This window comes from Myripristis murdjan, chromosome 18, assembly GCF_902150065.1.
Source record: "Myripristis murdjan chromosome 18, fMyrMur1.1, whole genome shotgun sequence".
NCBI classification, from domain to species: Eukaryota; Metazoa; Chordata; class Actinopteri; order Holocentriformes; family Holocentridae; genus Myripristis; species Myripristis murdjan.
The window spans coordinates 8,858,689-8,879,702 of NC_043997.1; the positions used below are offsets into that span (position 1 = coordinate 8,858,689).

The following is a 21,014-nucleotide window of genomic DNA, read 5'->3' on the forward strand; positions in this document are numbered from 1 at the left end:
GTGGTGACGTGATGCCCTGCACAATTACAGCCATTCTTGGTGATTTAGGCTGATAGGACAAATGGATTTTTACATAAAAATCTTGGCTGGTTGCAGATTTCTAATGTGTTGGTCCACCATAACAGCTTCGGCGCTGCTTGGAAAAGATTTTACTAGATATCAGACGACAAACACGATAGAAAATTAAGTGATTCATCGTTTCACACCCATCATAATCAGTCAAGGTGGTCTAAAGATAAAGGACAAAGCACTGCAATGCACCTTCTTCTCCAAATCATCGATGGGCACCTTGTCTCCATTTTTAACGCAAGCATCAGACACCTCTCACCCATGCTACCATCAGTAAAGTCACAGAAATCAAACCTCAGCTTTATATGTTATTGGTCTGCAGTTGGTGTACATTTTGATTTAACCCTAAGAGTCGAGGTTTTCGTTGTGGACAGAATCGAGCCGTCGTAATGCGGCGCTTGGACACACAGATGGTGTCAGGACAAGGACCGATCCTGTGTGGAAGTATCTGCTGTCAACCTTGTTTCCCTCATTATTCAGGTGTTTCTTGTATTTTTTGCAGTTACCTGTGATTAACTGAGTTAGGACTGATGGGTCTGAGTGTGGTGAGGACATACCTCATTCCAAACAGGGTTGGGGTTGTTCTTGATCACCTTCGTCTTTTTCTTGGACCCTGAAACAGATGGAAAAGGAGAAAAAACAGTGATTACTTCTTCTTTAGCTCACTTCGTACAGTAAACCCATTTAAACCAAAAACAAATCTATCAGCAGCTAGTGCCATGGGCGTTTTAAACTGGAACCGATCCAGCAAAATGTTGGCGTTCGATGTCAGGATTCAGTATCCAAACACAAAAATCAATCACAGGCATTCACATTTATTGATGCAGCCACGTTCACAGCCACAGAGTATCTCCACTATAGCTGTCAGAGGGGAGGTTACAGATCACCTGAGAGCCCACGACTGGATGGATGCCACACTCGAACCACGAAGGGATGCTACCCTCTTGATCACCTCAAGGACCAAACCAATGGCCAATCAAAGCTTTGTGTCCCAATGTCGGTTTTTCAAGAACTGACAAAACCAGTCTCAACATTTTAACAGCCTTTTTCCAGGCTTCACAAACTCAAGCATTGCTTAATTCTCTCAGATTATGGAAGAGCATTTGATCCTTCATCTGAGGTTAAACATGAGGATGGGTAAAATTCACAATAACCCGTTTGGATTTTGATTGATTTTGTTTTGGCGACTGCTTTTCCTCCACAGTCAGAATTTCTAATTAATAGCAGTAAAATGGTTTTAAGTGAAATCAACTCTCACCAACAAAATCAGTTGATGAGCCAAAGAAATGAAAGCAACTTTGCAGCCGGTTGACCTTTCAAACACACACACACACACACACACACACAGACACGCAGTAGTCTAAATATACTGTTCCCAAAAGGCATCAGACAATAGCATAAAAATATGCACATGGTGGTATGCCATTTGTGTGTGTGTGTGTGTGTGTGTGCGTGTGTGTGAGATCTTCCTGCGACTTCCCGTAACATGGAGTTCTGGGCTCTGATTTCCTGTCTGCTGGGCATTCTGACAGGAAGTAGGAAGCGCAATCGACCAATGAACTGCCAGGATTTATGTATTTTATGAAGAGCCTTTATCACCGAGCGCAGCCAGTAACACACGTGTGCGCACTGAATGCACACTTACACACACACACACACACACACACACACACACACACACACACACAAACGCGACAATTTTTCTCATTGTTTCCATTCCTCCCAATCTGAAAGAGGAACACACACTGCAGCATAAATCTTCACATGTTCAAGCAGGAATACACAGGAGTATATAATCCCTCTCTCTCTCTTTCTCTCTCTCCCTCTCTCACACACACACACACACACACCACACACACACACACACACACACACAGGTTGAGATGTTCTTTCCAGATGAAGGGAAACGCACACAATGACTATTGTCTGATCTTTGCAGCTACTCATCCATTTCCACGGAGTGACCATCGGACAATGACTGGTACAGCTGAGAATAAAGAGTAGGAAACATTAGTGAAAAAAACAAATCTCTCATATCAAGGACACATCAAAGCGTGTCATTCACTTTGGAGATGAGACGGCGAGGAGCGACTTCCCCATCGCGTCAAAGTGAAGTAACTTTAGATCCCATTTCCGCAGAAACGAAACCGACCTGCGTTAAAAGTCAGAAACCAAACCAGGACGTGGCGACGGTCGGGTGGCTTTGATGAGCCAAAAGCATCGGAGTGTCTGTGCAAGCTGATCAGCTGTTTGATTCTCTTTAAAGTTCCTTCCAAGTGGCTTCAAAATTAGGGAAAAAAACCCCAAAACAAAACACATTTTTCCATATTTTGCAACAGTGTCAAATCCATATTGTGTCTCTGCTGGTTGCAGCTTCATTGAAGCTCCATCACACTGATACTGAGTGAAATATTCAAACTCAAGATGCTGCTGTTTCATGGCTGCAGCATCACATCAGATAGAGAAGATCTACATGTCTTGTGCATCATTTCACGCACATTTCCCGGGAATTCAACAGGACATGTTTGGGATCTTTGGAAAGCTTGGGATCTCCACTAGAATTTCAAATAAAGTCCTGTGGGTTTGAGCAAAGCTTCTGTTTTTGTTTTTTCGTTATTCTGCAGAACAGTAGCCAAAAGTGAATCTAGTTTCATCACAGAGAAACTCAGCACAGCCACAATGATGTTTATGTAATAGGAAAAAAAAAAAAAATCAAAATTATTAAAGAGGAACATTAGCTGTCAGGTTTCAGTGTTGACTTCAACAAATAAAAGAACAAGGGCCTCTCTGTTGATGTGGTGATTTATGGTGATGTTAAATTAACATACGGGGAGAAATCCAGCATTAAAGAGGGAGAGCTCATTTTATTAATCACTGTGGCTACAGCTGCTCTCGATGTGCATTGTATTTGAAACACCAAACATTAAAGGAGACATCATCTGTGTTCCGACTAAAACACACAACTCATGCAAACCCAAGATTTTACATAAGACTGTAGACTACGAGTTTTGCACACACACACACACACACACACACACACATGCACATGCACTCGTGCACACACGCTCACACATTCACACAGAAATTCTTTCTCTCCGTACACACAAGAGAAGAAGTTGTTTTCTTTCCTGTTTTCCCCACATTCAGCACCCAATGTGAGAGAGCATACACCCATTCACCCACCCACACACACACACACACATACATACACAGAGAGAGAGACAAATACCGACGCAAGTGTACCTCCGTTCTTGGACGATATCTTAAAAAACACCTCCACCCTTCCACTGAAGGGTCGAGAGGGCATGTAGTTTGTGTGTGTGTGTGTGTGTGTGTGTGTGTGTGAACTGCCTTAGCCTTTTCCCTGTTAAATCTCCTGGCAGCTGACGTCTGAGCGCGAGGCATCTCAGAGACAGGAAGTGGCACAGTGTTTACTTCCCGGTTCTTCCAGAGGCTGCAGCTTGGCACAGCCGACACTTTCTGTCACCACGCAGCCGAGAATAGAGCCGACCGACCCGCAGCACTGACAAATACCTACGGGAAGGCTAAGTTTAGACCTGAGCAGTGTGTGTGTGTGTGTGTGTGTGTGTGTGTGCGGGGGTGTGTGTGGGCATGTTGGTAAATAAAAATTGCGGTGACTTTTGGAACAAAGAAATGAGGAATATTTTGTTGCACTTTTCACTTTGTAAAGTGGGCATTAAGGTTCTGGGTTGGGACTAAAGGGTTTAAGTGATTCAATTAAAGTAATTTTCTTATAAATAAATGAAAGATTAATGAATAATCTCCTCCTTCGTTGACGTTGCCTGCTGTGACAGAAGCATTCTGCACTACTAATAGATACATAGATGCATACATACATACAAACACACGTGCTGCTGTGTTTTTGCACACTACTGCTGTTTTATATTGTGTATATTGTATATTGTGTACCTTGTTTTTTAATCATCTCTCCTAATGCTGCTGCCTGTATTCCTGTAACACCCGAATTTCCATTATGGGGGATAAATAAAGTGTTATCTTATCTCTTATCTTATACATACATACATAGATTTGTTACTGTCCTTTTACAAGGAAATTTGTTGCCACCAATCTGCACAGCGCCTCACATATGCACCACATGACATCAGTACATCCATTAGATTAGATTAGATTAGATTAGATTAGATTAGATTAGAGTAAATGGCACAGCAGCAGTAGCAGTAGTTAACATCAAAGTTCACATCAAAGAAAGAAATACAAAAATGGTAGACTAAGGTGAAATGGGAATAGGACACAATAGAGCCGTCTGTATATAAATGTGCAGTGTGTGTGTGTGTGTGTGTGTGTCTATAAAGCATATTATGTACATATGCAAGGATCATGTGTATGTTCTGTGTGTATTAATCCATTAGCCAGGTAAATACAAGTAATGTTAACTGACTGTAGATTCTGCTTCTGAAGCCTTTGCCTCAGATCAGGATCCTGATGCTGTTTCTAAAATATACATCCAGTACATTCACTCATACAGTAAGTGTTTGTATATGCATGTGCAAAATCTGTGGCGGCTGCATTTCACCTGTGAGCGGTGTGTGTTTGTGAGCCTCAGTCAGTGCAGGTAGGAGTCACTGTGCTGCTGCAGGGCTGTGGAGTCTGACGACACAAAAGCAGCTCAGTGCAAAAATATTTATTTACCTCCAATTCTCTCTGCAGAACAAACAGTTTGCTGCTTGAATGCCCAAATCCATTCTCTCATTCGCTCATGTCCTGTGTCACTTCTCACATGTTTTGATGATGAAGTGTAGTCTGGAGATGAGACAGACTGGTCGGGGATTCCTCCCGGTGAAGGAGGAATGTGTGACACCCTGTCACTGCTCAGTCATGTGGTGTGAAAACCACAAAACACTAAACATTCCCGATTCCAGACAGGCTGTGTGCGGTGAACACTACGGTGATCTGATCGGAGGGATTATCCATGATCGTTTTCCAGCTTCCCTCTCATCCTCCTCTGCGTCACTGCCTCCACACTCTCCAGCTCCGTCCCACCACACAGCTTGCCCAGATAAACCGACGAAGCCAAAGATGATGTGTCCATTTGCCATCAGTTATCACACATGTACGTCTACATTGTCACTGCAGCTTCACACTGCTTGAACGCACAAATCTGACCTGATCACGTGCAAATCACAATGTGGACGGTCAGAAGATCAGATCGGATTTGAGAAGCAAAACCGATTTGCCGGCAGGCTGAACAAAGCCTAAACACCGGCACCGGGCACCTGGCACTTTAACATAGACTTTATTATTTATTATTCTGCACTACACATGCCATTTTAACAACATTAGTGCTCAGATTTTTATCTCTTTTTTATACTATTTTAAGATTTTTAACTTTAACGTTAACGTTGTTGGTTATTATTATCTGTTTGTCTTTTGTTGTGTATGTATCCATGTGTATTTATGAATGTGTGAATGTATGTATGGACTGTGAGCTGTGAGATACCTGAATTTCCCAATGAGATCAATAAAGTATCTGTCTATCTATCTATCTATCTAAATTTCCGTTTCAGCCTCTTTATAATCGATTGCTGTCACCTAAGAGTTAAGCCATGTACTCTGATCACTTTATACATCTTGAGTGGATCTATTGGATGGCTACAAGGTCATGTGAAAATGCATCCAGACACACTGGGGCTGAATTTGAGCCTGATTTCTTAAACCATCACAAAGGAGGCTTGAGACACGCTGAGGCCACAATCTGGACATGTTTTTATACAACTCTACATCTTTTCATGTTTCATTAGCATCAGCAGAAAAGAAACCCAACTACTGTGGAAGTTCACATGGCCAGGAAAATGGAAGATTATCATGTCTGGAGTGCCCGCTGCCTTTAAAAGCCAATCGGTGCAAGAATTGGAGTCGCTGGAGCCGATGTCTCCCTGCAATACGCAACGATAGACGCATCAAAGTCAGTGCAAATCAGTACTGTGTCCTACCCAAAAAAAGAAAAAATAATTGGAAATGGTTAAAGTTTGTTGGGTCATGGCCATGTAATTGGGTTCCTAACTCTCTAACAAAGATGCATGAAATTGCAAGAGTAAATGTGGCCGGTGATGCAGCCTACATCCAGCTGTAAACACTCGGTGTCTGCTGGCTCTTTCCTGCTGCACAGGAAGTCATTTGTTTTACGTTTCCTGGTTTGTTTGAAATAAAACGTAGAAGAAGAAGAAAAAGAACTGACTTGAACTCCAACAACAGAAAATCCAAGTCCCGCCCACTCTGCTTGATTGACAGGTGATCTCTGGGAATTATGGTGCAGGATCATGGAGATCAGTGAAGGTTACGAATGAAGGAACGAATGACCCAAAGAATGAATCAGTGGAAAAATGAGTACCGTGTGTGTGTGTTTGAGTGTGTGTGTGTGTGTGTGTCCAGGTTATAATTAGCAGAAAACAGGACTGAGGCAGGGGAAGCTGCGAGCGGGTTGCCAGTCCTTTTAATTCTGTTTTTAACTGTGAACAACACTCGCCGTTCCAACAACAACACTCGCGACGGAAATCCTCTCCTCAGCACACAAACAAACACATGCTGCCACACTAAAAACACACACACAGGTAAATACACACACACACACACACACACACACACACACACACACTTGAACCCTTCATCACCCTTGTGCAGACACACAATCACTCAGAGAAACAATGAAGGACGGGTAAACTGAACTCTGAAACAGAAAACTGTTCCACGTAATCAGCCTTTTCTCCTCAGATGGCTGTGTGTTAAATGTGTGTTTAATCTGCCCATATATGCTCCCATCAAAACACACCAGATTGAAACTACTGATTACGACATACTTCCATAAGAATCTGTCAGTCAAAAACCCGATTTAAATAAAATAACAAATGAAAAAGGTGGATTTTAGGTGTTTTAGGTGTCATCCTTAAAGGAGCAGTTCATCCAAACTACCATAAAAAGATACAATCCAGACAGTTTTTCAGGCCAGGTATTCATGCCATTGCTTTTGGAAAGAGCTGTTGCTGTTGAGGTTTTCACATGCACATTTTTGACAGTTTCCACAAAACAAAAACCCATCAGCTCCATTGTACTGGGTTGAAGGAGGACAGACTGGAAACCTCACCAAATCACACAGAAACTACCTGCATGGATATTATATTGTTGCAAGGTCATACAGAGAAGGCCTGAGACAGAAAGTCCTGCATCATAATATAATAAATATATAATACTTGAAAATGGTTAAACTGCTGCTTTCACCTGGGTTAAGCTGAATGGGAAGACACTGAGCGACTGCTGTGCTTTGTCTTTTAAATGTGAATGTGTGGCTCGTTGGTCTAGGGGTATGATTCTCGCTTTGGGTGCGAGAGGTCCCGGGTTCAAATCCCGGACGAGCCCTTGTCTTTCTGCACTGTCCCATTTGCAAAAATCCTAGATTCTTCAATCCCAGTGTTGTACCTCAAGCTGTGTGCTTTTGGGCTCTCACACATGAAAGATGTCCAATGTCGATGGTTGTGTCACCAAAATGGCAGTCCCACACCTAACTGTCATAGAGGCTCGAAGATGGTCGTGGTCCTGCCCTGCGTTCCAATACTCATACTGCCATACTATTAAGTAGGGAAAAAAAGATTTAGTATGTCCCAATACATAGTATGTCAGATGCAGTATGCCAAGAGTACCAGGATGTTCTACTACATCCGGTCAGATTTCGCAGTATGGCTTTCAGCATGCTGCTCTGGCCATTCTGACCCACAATCCTATGCGCAGCGGACGTTACCTCACACTGACTGAGTTGCGTGTACAAGCCACGCCCACATACGGATGACAACAAAACACACATATCGCACCAAACTCGTTCAATGACAGCAGAAGCGACAGGAAGACAAAAGATCAGAAATATGACAGATGACGGCGCAGTATGAAACAGCACCGGCATTTTGACAACAGCATTCAAATGTGGCGCTACGGACGGCGGCGGAAGTGAGCAAGAGGGTCGGACTTCAGGGAAGATGTATGTAGTGTGTCCCAATAGTATGCATTCGCATGCATATTTCATACTAAACTACATACTTTGTAAGGGCAGCTGCAGTACATACTAAAAGTAAAAAGTATAAGCAGTAGCGGTTTTAGGCACGGGCGAAGCGGGCAGCCGCCCGGGGCGGCATATTTTCATGTCACGTGGGGGGCGGCATGAGCGCAAAAAAAAAAAAAAAAAAATCATCCTCGCTGCAAAGCAGTTTTCTATTACCGTATTCATCTGAATATAAGACAATATTTTTTTCCATTGAAAATGCCCTGAAAAAACGCCCTCGTCTAATATTGGGGTCTAAGCAAATACACATGTATTGTGCTTGCATATAAACCAGTAGGTAGGCTCGCCTGATGCCGCAATTACCGGCGAATGGCCGCATTGCGCAGTCAATAATCAACCATGTTGTCTGTGTCATTGTGCGTTGTGCTGCTGCAGCCGCGTATGAGCAAAAGTTGATTTATAATGAGAGGATGGCAGTATGTGTGCGCCGCTCACCTGTCAGATCCGGCAGACCTGACCGGGTGGGCGCGGCACCTGTAAGCATCAAGCCGGTGCTGCAGCCGGCCCGCCTGATGCTGACCGGTGGCTTTTTTTTTTTTTTTTTATACAAACAAGATTTTGTCCATATAAAAAGTATTTTTCCAAAAAAGGTATTTGTGCAGGTGTTGGCGCCCCTGCTCTGGGAGGGGCGCGTGTAGCCGCCAGAGGGGCACCGGTAGCGGCCGTTATCGCTTGGAAGTTCTCGCCGCGCGCGCGCGGCTAGAACAGAAGGGCGCAAGGCAGTAATTTCGCCCAGGGCGGCAACATGGGCAGGACCGCCACTGAGTATAAGTATGCAATTTGGAACGCAGGGCGTGTCTTGCAACCAAAGATCACCTGGGAGAAACTTTAGGATCACCATCTCACAATGTGACTGCAGCCATGATCTACTGTACATTTACTAACTAACCAATAGGAATTCAGCATAAAATGACATACCGATCAACACAATACTGGTGCTAAACCCACTGATGGAGATAAAACAAGCAAAACAAAATATTTGAGATGCCAACAAAGAAGAAATCGACCAAGTCCACATTCTCCTCCTCCCCGTCTTTGGATTTGTGTCCAAACACATTACTATCCCCATTGCAAGGCTCCATTCTTGCTTCCCTTCATTGTTTACCACTACAGCTGCACAGATGCATCACGTACGCCGATGATGTTTTCTTGTATATTGACTTGGATCGCAGCCAATAAGATTCATTCGGTGTGATCGTCGTACAGTCTACATACATGAAACTTGATGTCATTCCTAAGTTTTTTAGATCCATGTTGCACTAGTGTGGCTTACAATAAACTTATAAGACTACTAAAATCTAACTCTCTGTAGGCGCCATATGGGAGAAATGAGATGAAAAAAAAGCGCATCCTGACATACCAACATGTTCTCTGGACTCCTGCTGATCCCCTACTATACATTTGGAGACTATTTAAATGGATAAACTGCACATTTATCTATCATTTATATATTTATTTAGTATTCAGGGGGAACTTCTGCATTAACTGTAAAATCCAGTATTGGTGAAAACTGTCACTTATACTTTCAGAGAAGTCTTAATTTATTCATATAAAGGTACTGCATCATAATAAAATAAAGAGAACTGTTTCCTACTTGAAAATGGTTAAACTGCTGCTTTCACCCAGGTGAATGGGAAGACACTGAGCAGCTGCTGTGCTTTGTCTTTTAAATCGAATGTGTGGCTCGTTGGTCTAGGGGTATGATTCTCGCTTCGGGTGCGAGAGGTCCCGGGTTCAAATCCCGGACGAGCCCTTGTCTTTCTGCACTGTCCCGTCTGCAAAAATCCTAGATTCTTCAATCCCAGAAAATGATGTATAAATCCCAGTGTTGTACCTCAAGCTGTGTGATTTTGGGCTCTCCCACATGAAAGATGACCAACGTCAATGATTGTGTCACCAAAATGGCAGTCCCACACCTAACTGTCATAGAGGCTCAAAGATGGTCGTGGTCCTGGTCTTGCAACCAAAGATCACCTGGGAGAAACTTTAGGATCACCATCTCACAATGTGACTGCAGCCATGATCTACTTACATTTACTAACTAACCAATAGGAATTCAGCATAAAATGACATACCGATCAACACAACACTGGTGCTAAACCCACTGATGGCGATAAAACAAGCAAAACTTAATATTTGAGATGCCAACAAAGAAGAAATTGAGTCCACATTCTCCTCCTCCTCGTCTTTGGATTTGTGTCCAAACACATTACTATCCCCATTGCAAGGCTCCATTCTTGCTTCCCTTCATTGTTTACCACTACAGCAGCGCAGATGCATCACGTACGCCGATGATGTTTTCTTGTATATTGACTTACATCGTAGCCAATAAGATTCATTCAGTGTGATCATCGTACAGTCTACATACATGAAACTTGATGTCATACCAAAGTTTTTTATATCCATGTTGCACAGTGTGGCTTACAATAAACTTATAAGACTACTAAAATCTTAATTTATTCATATAAAGGTACTGCATCATAATAAAATAAAGAGAACTGTTTCCTACTTGAAAATGGTTAAACGGCTGCTTTCAGCCGGGTTAAGCTGAATGGGAAGACACTGAGCGACTGCTGTGCTTTGTCTTTTAAATGTGAATGCGTGGCTCGTTGGTCTAGGGGTATGATTCTCGCTTTGGGTGCGAGAGGTCCCGGGTTCAAATCCCGGACGAGCCCTTGTCTTTCGACACTGTCCCATCTGCAAAAATCCTAGATTCTTCAATCCTGGAAACTGATGTCCCTGTGTGATTTTGGGCTCTCCCACATGAAAGATGACCAATGTCAATGGTTGTGTCACCAAAATGGCAGTCTCACACCTAACTGTGACAGAGGCTCGAAGATGGTTGTGGTCCTGGTCTTGCAACCAAAGATCACCTGGGAGAAACTTTAGGATCACCATCTCACAATGTGACTGCAGCCAATATACATCCATGTTGCACAGTGTGGCTTACAATAAACTTAACAGATTGCTGAAATCTCAAAGTCTGTTGGCACCATAAGGGGGAAATGAGATGGAGGAAAAAAAAGTCCATCCTGACATACCAACATGTTCTCTGGACTCCTGCTGATCCCCTACTATACATTTGGAGACTATTTAAATGGAAAGACGGCACATTTATCTATCATTTATATATTTAATTAGTATTCAGGGGGAACTGCTCCTAACCTAGTATTGGTGAAAACTGTCACTTAAGTCTTAATTTATTCATATAAAGGTACAGTTTAAATGTATACTCTGAATTTAAAAAGATTTACATCAGTGCTAATAAAGGCTGTTAACTCTAAATGCATTAAGATGTGTGTTTAAATGAAATGTGATCAGTGTTAACTGATGCTGAGGATCAACAGCAAAATGCACAAAGCCGATCAATTCTACTCCTATATACTGGTCGAAAAATTTTATTAATGTTATTTTGATTTTGTTCATTCATGCCTCCTCTTCCTCATTTCTCCTGCTCCGTCTTGACTCTCTCTCTCTCTCTCTGTCACTCACACACACACACACACACACACACACACACACACACACATCTTTCTCTCCATAGCTTTCTTCTTACTCAGGCGGATATTATTTTGCCATTACTGTCTGCGATGTCTTTAAATGGTAATGGCATCTGATTTCTGAAGGGGAGGAAACACACACACACACACACACACACACACACACACAAAGATAAACACAGGCAAAGACACACACAGATGCGCACACTAACACACAGACAAAGAGATGAGGAAACCGACTCTCAACATCTTCATTCCTCTGGTTTATGCACACACACACACACACACAGAGACACACACACACACACACACACACACACACACACACACAGACACACTATGCTCTAAATTCCCCAAGTTGTTGCAACCCAGGGACACTTGTCCCATTTGGGAGCAACAACAAGAGCAGATCTCCTGAACTACCATTAACTCATTGCTTCCTCACTCTGACCAGTTTTTTGTTAAAAAATTATAGGACGCAATCAAAGGAAAAAAAAAAAACAAAAAAAATCCCCAGTCTTGTCAAATGGGGCCCAGTCATTATTTTGTAATGAACTGAGGTCATTTTTTCTTCCTTTCTCTCTGTGTGATCTGTGTAAATTATATATTTAGGTTCATATTTAATCAATCGTAAGAGCAAGATTAGATTGTTGGCTGTGATCAGCAGCTTTATAGCTCCCTCGGTCAAGGTCAAGAGTACGTGTGTGAAGGTGTGTGTTTGTGTTCATGCCTGTTGGCTAAAAGGGGGCGTGGCAGTGGGAGGGTCCTAAAGCAAAAAGGTGCATAACTTTGTGGCGGTGGGAGTGGCCTAAATCAAAAGGGGTGTCGCAGTGGGAGTATAATTCAATTGTTCAGTATTGTTTGCAATGTTACAGATATGTTTATTTATGGTAGTGGCACTAATGGGCCATCACTTATTTTTGTTTCCACTTTACCTTCTGCTGTCACTTTACCTTGCACGTTTAAAATAAAAACTTGAATAAATAAACCTGCATATTATTTTAATAGCTTCATATTGAATGCACAATAACAAGGTACATTTGTACATGTCACTTGGCCCAGTTTAATATAAAACACAGTTTTATACAATATATATATTGAAGGGGGTTTCAGTGCTCCATCACTTGATCAGTTTGGGGGTCCTTGGCTTGAAAAACATTGAAGACCCCTGCTTTAAACATTAAGTGGACCAGGTTTCTGACCCTGATGCCTTTGAGGCTCAATAAAATGATACAAATTTCAAAAATGCATCACTGTCAATCGAAAGATCGAAAAAAACTGCCTTTAGTTTTAATTTCAGAATAAGGCCTAAACGATTAAGATGAAAGATGTGAAAAGGTGAAGAGGAGGTCAGCAAAACACAGCAGTGTTACATAACTGAGAGACAAGAGGCACACACACACACACACACACACACACACACACACACACACACACATAAAAACACATATATCTCACTCTAACCCTCAAAGAGTCAAGGGGTTGCCATGGAAACCTGTGCACATGCATACACAAACACATGTCCTATTCCTTTTTGAGTGTCTATGTCCGTGCATGTGTGTGTGTGTGTGTGTGTGTGTGTGTGTGTGTGTAGGTGTGATGGCACCAGGAAGCGTGCGAGGACAAAGCCAGGAAGTAAAAGCAGAGCTCACCTCATTAAGGAGGCAGACCGCAGGTTGTGGAAAGAACATCAACAAAACTGAGCCGGTGGAAAAACAGTGAGAGACGCTTTCACTTTGTGCCGTTTGGCGTCCCCAACAGGATCAAACCAAACGTTTACCTGGACGGGCAGGTGCACACTCATCTCTCTACGTAGTTTACTGCCACGTCTGGAGAGCTAATCCAGCAGAGGCGGTTAAAAAAAAAAGCATTTTCATTCATTTTCCCACTTTTTTTTTTTTTACTTCCATCCAGGGGAGGAGCTGTTTGGACAGTCCTGGACACAGATGCCGAATGCTTTGCTCAAGGGAGAAGTCACTCAGTGTGTTTGTTTCAATGTTAGGACTCCATCATAACCCTGAAATCTTGACATTTGAGGGCAGTAAATTGCACGCAGCATCCTCTTTACCAACCCCGCCTGGTTTGTGATGTTTTAAACAAAATGAAACCAAATCTAAATCTTTCTCTGGTCGGGGCGGCTCGCTGCTGTTTAGGAGACAGTTTTTTTTTTTTTTTTTTTTTGGCTCTTTAGTTTTGATTCGTCCCTTCCTGTGTGTGTGTGTGTGTGTGTGTTGGGTTAGGTGGGGGGGGGGGGGACATTTCCCCGCAGTGGCCAAACCCTGCAACACAATTCAGTGTCTGCAAAAAGTTGAATCTCTGGGTTTCTCTCAGTGAGAGAAGACACTTTTCTCCTCTACAGCCAAACGTCATGATTTAGGCTTTAACATTTAGCCGTCTGCTGAACTCTAAGGCCTTTTTTATTATTATTATTATTATTTAATTCACAAGATTCACTCAAGTTGTTTAGTTTCAGAGATTTCAGAGAAAAAGCCTCTTTTTTTCAGAGCGCTCCAACTTTTTTTTTTGGCTGCTCCGAGCGCTTCCGGTCGATCAAACTTTTCAGAAAGCTGCTGGTGTCGTCACCGTCGCTTCTTATCAGGCGACCAATCATGGAGCGGACTCGTCACCTAGGCAACAGTGTTACCTTTGCAACAGCCGAGATAATGGAGGAGAAGATTGCTCTGGCCGTGTCGGCGTGGTGCATTGTGTATTTGAAATGCATGTCTTCGGGTTTTTTTAAAAAATGGGAAGGTTTAGGAAGATCCACCACAAATTAACTTCTTAAACAACTCTCATTTTTTTTAATTCAAATTCTAAGACATACATTTCAAATCCACATGATCCACTGTGTAAATAAGACAGCTTCAGAGTTGCTGTAAGGTTTATTATTTCACTTTGATGGACCCAGACTAACGACTCCCATACACTTCAAGTCTTTATGCTAAAATATCACAAAATGCCACCATAGGAACTGAACCAGTGGTGAAAATGGTATCGAACATCTTGTCTCGGTGTGGGTAAATTGGAAAAAGGGTGTTTTGAGTATTCCTTTAAGGAGGAAGTTGGCGTCAAAAAGGCATTTCAAGCATCACCACAGCCACGCTCATCGATTTCACTTCTTCTGGCGTCGCCTACATCTCCCATGAGCCTCTTACCTCTGAAGGTGACGCTGGCCAGGGGGTCGGAGTGCCGGAGGTTGTTGGCCCGCTGGAGGACGCAGCGCAGCATGGCCGCGAGGAGCTGAGCGCCACGAGTGCCCGGAGATCAGCTGGGACGGAGCGGCAGGCGAGCGGGCCGAGGCAGAACCGAGGTCCGACCAGGGGGTTTGTCACATGACCGGAGAAACCTCGATGGGATGAGACTGAACCCGCCAAAAATGAATGAACCAGCCACCGATCACAATGAGAAAAAAGTGCCTTCCAGATTAGAAAGAGTAGAAATTGTTTCAAAATGCGATATCCACAACACGATAAAGGTGAAATCTGCTTTTACACAAATTTAAATCAGTTTTTTAAAGGATCATCAGTGACTCGAGTCTTTGGCTTGGCTCTGTATTTTAACGATTTGCATTTTCCCAAACAGGCTAGATGTTACGGGACTGAACTCATCAAGTCCAAGCGTCACAAACTCAAACGAGCCCTCCACAGGTCGGTCCCACCTCGTCTCACCGCGTCTCTGTGTGAGAGTCCGAAGTCGAGGCCCGAAACTACAAAATAAAAGCTCTGATCCCAGTAGATTTAGAGAGAGAGAAAAGCAGCGTCCTCGCTTAGCCGGCTCCTTTCTCTTTCTGACTCTCTCACTAAACGAGGGGAGGACTGGGGCAAGAGTGCATGCCAGGCGCGCACACACACACACACACACACACACACCTCACATCCAGAGGAAATCTGAACATTTCCTGTTCTCTTTTCCTCTTGCTCTCTGTCTCTTGTCTCCTGGTTGGTCGCCTAATCTGCCACATCTTCCCTCAGTCTCTCTCTCTCTCTCTCTCTCTCCTTTAGGTCACACGTCGTCTACCTCGCTCTACCTTTCCCCTCGCTTTCAAATCCCCCGCCTTATCCCTCAGTATTCTTGTTAATCTGCATTAGCCAGATCTGTATCTGTAACAGCCGGACATTTTTTTTTGCTCTCTATGGTGGATAAACTGACTGTGATTCCCTCTAAAAAATAAGATAAGATAAGATAAGATAAGATAAGATATTCCTTTATTAGTCCCACATTGGGGAAATTTCAAGCATTACAGCAGCAAAGTGGACAGCAAAATACAAAGCAAATTTACATTATAAACAGTATAAACAGATAATAAATAACAAAAAGCAATATGAACACTATAAACAAGGAATATAGAAAAAAAATAGAAATATGAACAATTTAAACAACAGAAGAAAATAACCTAAACAAAATATATTGAAACTGGCAAAAGTGGCATTTTACTTTTATTTTCATATTAAACCGATGTTTATTTGTAAAAGTCTGGAGGGTGTGATCGCTGTTTTACATCTCCCCCACTTTCCTTTGGGGTTTTTTTTTTTAAAAATGTACAGCTCTAAATCCTGCAATGAGACATTTTTTGTCCACCAAGGATGCTCACACTCATTCAGACGTCAAATTAAAAGACTTTTCGGGGTTTTTCAAGGTATAATTAGAGGATTAAAGATGACATATTTTGGAGGGATAAGATGTGATGCCTCTTTTTTTAACGTATCATCCTGTCAAGTCAAGAAGCAGCAGGGTTTTCCTCAGGATGCTGTGTGTCCGCCCGAGGACAGGCTATTGATCAGTTTGGGGGCGACATTTTAAATTAAAAAAAATTTTAAAAAATCAAGTATTTCAAATGCCATTCAACTTTAAGAATGAAGGTTTTTTTCAAGACCTTTTGAATTGACTTTGGGTCATTAATCTTAATCTACGAAATGAGACTACAGAGGAAATATTCAGTCACACACACACTGATCTTCCTTTACTGCAGAAATGGAGACTCTGCGATGGGATGCTGTGCACACGCAGACAAAAAAAAAAAACACACACACCAACAGCAAGAGAGCGCCACCTGCAGGTGTGAAGCGGCACAGCAGCCACATGAATACATTTCCACCAGAGAATAAGAAGCAAAACTCTTTTAAAAAATACGTCAGGTGACTTGGACGCTGAATTACACGTGCTTTTGCATTTCTACTACCACTAATTTGTTCTTTAAAAATCCCCTCCACCTTGTTCCTCGCTTCTTATTTTTCTCATTTCTAATCCCTGCTGGAGTTTCCCTTTTAATGACACTTAGAGGAGATCCAGGTGAAGAGGAGGCAGCATGTTTAAGAAGTCTTTCTCTGTCCGTTCTCTCTCTATCAAGGCGATCAACCGGATAAAATCGGCTGATATTCTTGCAGTCGAGCGTCTCGTCAGTGAAAGTCTATCAAAGCTGAATTTCAGTCAGTCGCTGATCATGGACAGCCAATCAGATCGCTGTACCTACGAAGATCATAATCATGATGAAGGGGTTTCCGTGCTGCATAATTAAATAAGTACAGGAAAAACCCAACTGTGCATTCATTTCAGGAGATTAATAATTTGATTGGAGGTGAAATATTATCGTGCTGTTGAGTTCAGCCTGGACAACAACCCTCTCCACCAGAGCAGGATAAGGATTTTTTTTTTTTTTTTTTTTTTTTTTAAATGCAGGCAAAAGTTGAACTTAAGGATTTAATTCGAGTCACTGAGTCTCACATGTGCTGCAGCTGCTCTAATCAGTTTGGAAACGCTCTCCATACGTCCCAGAACACATGACGGTGCACAAACAGTCACCGGGAATTCTGGGAATGTGGCTGAGAGGCTGCAGAGAAATCCACTGATGCTTCTAAATATTTATTAAAAAAAAAAAAAAAAAAAAAAAAAAAAAAAAAAACCTCCTTGTAGGTCTGGTGGAGCGATCCTGATGAAAATAGTAATAATAATTCACTTTTAATGGAGTGAATTACTGACATTATTTGATTAAATTTTAAATTTCCTTTCAACCAGGGTGGGATTTGATGCCCAATATGGACACTTTGTGCTGACTTTCAATTTAAAAAAAAAAAAAAAAAGAAAAAACTGACAATGTTTTGCATGTCAAAAAAAGAGTATCCAGTGTGTCCCATTTTATTTTTAATGTTGTTTGTGTCAGGGTGGAAAAGACCCTAAAACAGGATTTAGGATTTATTTCATTGTGGAAAATTTCAGCTCTGCAAAGCAAAATTTAGGATACCAGGATTCTGGAGGAATAAATAAAATTCACAACAGAAAAAAAGTAAACTGCAAGTTGCCAGAATTTTTTTTTTTTTTTTTTTTTTTTTTGTAGCCACTTTCAAACCTGAAATGGTTGAGAAATTTGACTTCCTAATATCTGACTTTACTATTTGTGTTTATATCTATCGTACTGACGCAAAAGGCAAATTTCCAAGTGAGAAAAATGAGTTTTATTGTATTTTTATTGTAAACATTTATTGTATTCTGCTCTCTTGTAAACACACAAACCACCTGAGCGTTGTGTACGTGCCGCTGTAACCGCCTTGGTGAGTCTTATTGAGTCTTTATGCTCCATATCGACTCCAGTCCTGATAAAATATGAAAACATGAACATCATGAGGAGCAAACGGCATCACACAGCTCATCGGTGAGGGTTCGTTTGTTTCACGCTGCGGGGGAAGATGAGGTGGACGGGTGGAAAAAAAAAAATACAATCCGAGGCTGATCAGAGGAATGACGCAGCATTTCAGGAGAGAGAAAAGAAGACATGACACGGCGGTTTCATGGGTGACGGTCGAGACGAATTCATTTACAAAGTGCTCTCTGCGAAATGAGTCTGCCAGAAGAACATTTGAAAGGAAAAACAACAGCAACTGAAAATAATGAGAGCATATCCCACAATTCAGCTGTACCAGTTTGCTTGTTTATCATTTGCCTCCTGGATTTGATTTTATGACAAAATAGTGCATTGAAAGCAAGTTGTAAGTCCTAAACGTCTGATTTTCCCATAGCACATGAACGCAGCACACTAGTTATTGTCTAGAAGTGGAAACGTTTTGCTGGAAAAAATGAACACAAATCCTCTTTCCACCACTTCTGAGAATCATCTGGCTCAAAATTATAAGAAATGTGAGTTTATGAGAGAAAAAAAAAATATGGATGCGTCGGGTATACCGCTTTTAGTCTGCAGTGATTGTCTGTTCTCCCAGCCTGCCCCTGAACGCAGCATTAAATCAAATGAATGGAGCTCTGTGTCAAAGACATGACGCAGCAGTTTTTCAGAGCAGCAGAGATACCGTTCAGCTTGGGGAAAAAATAAATAAATAAATAAAAAAGCTTAATTATCAGATATCAGCGAGTCGGTGTCGTCCTATTTTATTAATAATTTAATGTTTTAATGTTCTTCATATAAAGGCGGTTAGTTTCCTTTTCCATTGAATAAACATGATGGAGAGTTTTAGTGTTTATGGTGGATCTAAATGCTGTTTTTAGAGGTTTTTTTCCAAACGGACAAGAATAAAAAAAACAAACATTTTTTGGCATGAAAAAGGTAAAAATTATTGACAGCATGAAGCATTTTTTATCAGCAACTTCAGTCTTAAGATAGCGGTGCAGTATGTAGCTTCATAATCCAGAGGCCCTGAGGGAGATTATGTCCCGGACTGAGGATGTCCTTGTTTGACCAGACACATCCACCAGCTGACTGATCGATTAATCAGCTGATCAGTTCCTCGAAATGAGCCGATTAACTGGAAACTGGCCAGTGATCCCAGTCCTCCACTGACCGGCGTCCTCCTCGCAGACCGGGCTCTGCAAACTTCCAAATAAATCATGAGTGAATAATGAGGCGTCCCGTCATGAGAGCATCACACAGAGGAGGAGGAGGACGAGAAACGAGGGAAGTAAAGAGTGTGGAGGTCGAAAGTGAGGCATCAGAGGGCCACATTCGTTCAATCATGAAGGCCAGATCAATTTTTTTGGACATCAACACATGGATATTTGAAGCTACTCTCTGATTTATTATTTTAAATCAGGCAGTTTGTAGCCAACCAAGCAATGAGAAACTGCACGTTGACTCATGAAATTAACTCATAATGTAGAATTACATCACGCAGAAGAGAGAAATGCAACAAATATAGAGGATACAGGTTTGCCATTTACTTCCCAGAAGAAAATAACTGCTCTTTCCGTCTTTCTTGAAAAATTTGACATTTGCATAACGAGGCAACGAGCCCGCTGGTTTTAATTTCACTTCCAGCCGACGGATGGTTTGTAGTGCTAAATCTGATCCATTTACCTTATATTATCATTAGTTATTAATTCATCGGTTTATCATAGAAACCTCTTGCTTTGCTTATCACACATAGCTGATAATAATCGGGCATTTCCACTTTGAAGTCGGGGCAAACAGGTTCAGTTCCCTCCTGACGTTCTGAGGGTTTTCTAGGTGAACCAGGACAGAACGTGACCTCAGAGAGAGAGTTTGGGTTCTCAGGGGTGTTTCCTTCTTCAGTGTCATTGATCCCCTCGAGGTCAACCGGTTACCTAGAGCGAGCGTTTCACCCTGATTTTACCTTTGCGCCATGAGGCCCCTGCTGCTTCCCTCAGTGCTGTGTGTTTGTGAATTTGTTGCGTAGTGACACAGAAACAAAGTAGTTCCACCAGTTTGCGAGCAAAGGCGCCGGGAGACAGGCGGCTTTTGGGTTCAAATCGGTCTCGTTTGCAGGTCCGGGTTCTCCTTATTCATTTTTGGAGAGGAACAGTCCCGCTGAAGTGCTCGTTCTTGCAATGTGGAAGACATCAGCACCTTCACAGCTTACTCCCGGTCTGTTTTCTCAAATCCAATAATTACAGTTCACAGTCAATAATCTCCATCCGGCTTTCTTCAGGACGTCCTCCTCCTTACTGTCCGTCGGATCTGGAGGACGTCTCTGTTGGAGCCGCTCGTCAGATCACATCAGAAACTTTGACAGTCTAAACTCACTACACTTTTCTTTTTGGACCAACTAATCAATGCAACATCATAACCACTCGCTGTCTAAATATATTCACTGCATTTGTCATATAGACACCTTCATTTTCTTTCGATTTTTCATGAATTTGTTAGTATTTGCCTTTATGTTGTATGTCTTGTTTTAGCATGTTTTTTTTTTTTTTTTTGTTCCTCTTGTACATTTATTTTTTTGAAGTTATTGTTTTCCCAATCTTTGTTTAACCCTTTATAGGGCACTCATTGAAATACTTTGAAATTCAAAAAAACAACCCTTGACTGTTGAGTGAACATGACAGGACTTTATTACTTTTATAAAATTTTTCAAAAATTTTCATTTTCTTATAGGAAATCAAGGCCAATGAGATTG

General features: G+C 41.9%; 1 protein-coding gene and 3 non-coding genes across 7 annotated transcripts in view; 3 read left to right on the forward strand and 1 right to left on the reverse strand.

Moving 5' to 3' along the window:
* The window catches only part of dysf (dysferlin, limb girdle muscular dystrophy 2B (autosomal recessive)), a 133,854-nt gene that overhangs the window by 111,335 nt on the left and 1,505 nt on the right, over window positions 1-21,014 (reverse strand). For 2 of the 4 annotated variants that reach the window (XM_030075603.1, XM_030075601.1), the window contains exons 1-2: window positions 14,811-15,321; window positions 627-682 (exon numbers count right to left, since the gene is read on the reverse strand). In XM_030075603.1, the coding sequence (XP_029931463.1) occupies window positions 627-682; window positions 14,811-14,883 (129 nt within the window). In that variant the 5' untranslated portion in view covers window positions 14,884-15,321. Of the gene's footprint in view, window positions 1-626; window positions 683-14,810; window positions 15,322-21,014 lie in introns of those variants that run through there. The other 2 variants (XM_030075602.1, XM_030075600.1) reach the window with 1 other exon arrangement.
* On the forward strand, window positions 7,390-7,461 carry trnap-ugg (transfer RNA proline (anticodon UGG)). Its single transcript has one exon. It is a non-coding gene; the product is annotated as a tRNA-Pro (tRNA).
* trnap-cgg (transfer RNA proline (anticodon CGG)) lies at window positions 9,837-9,908 on the forward strand. The gene has a single exon. It is a non-coding gene; the product is annotated as a tRNA-Pro (tRNA).
* trnap-ugg (transfer RNA proline (anticodon UGG)) lies at window positions 10,759-10,830 on the forward strand. The gene has a single exon. It is a non-coding gene; the product is annotated as a tRNA-Pro (tRNA).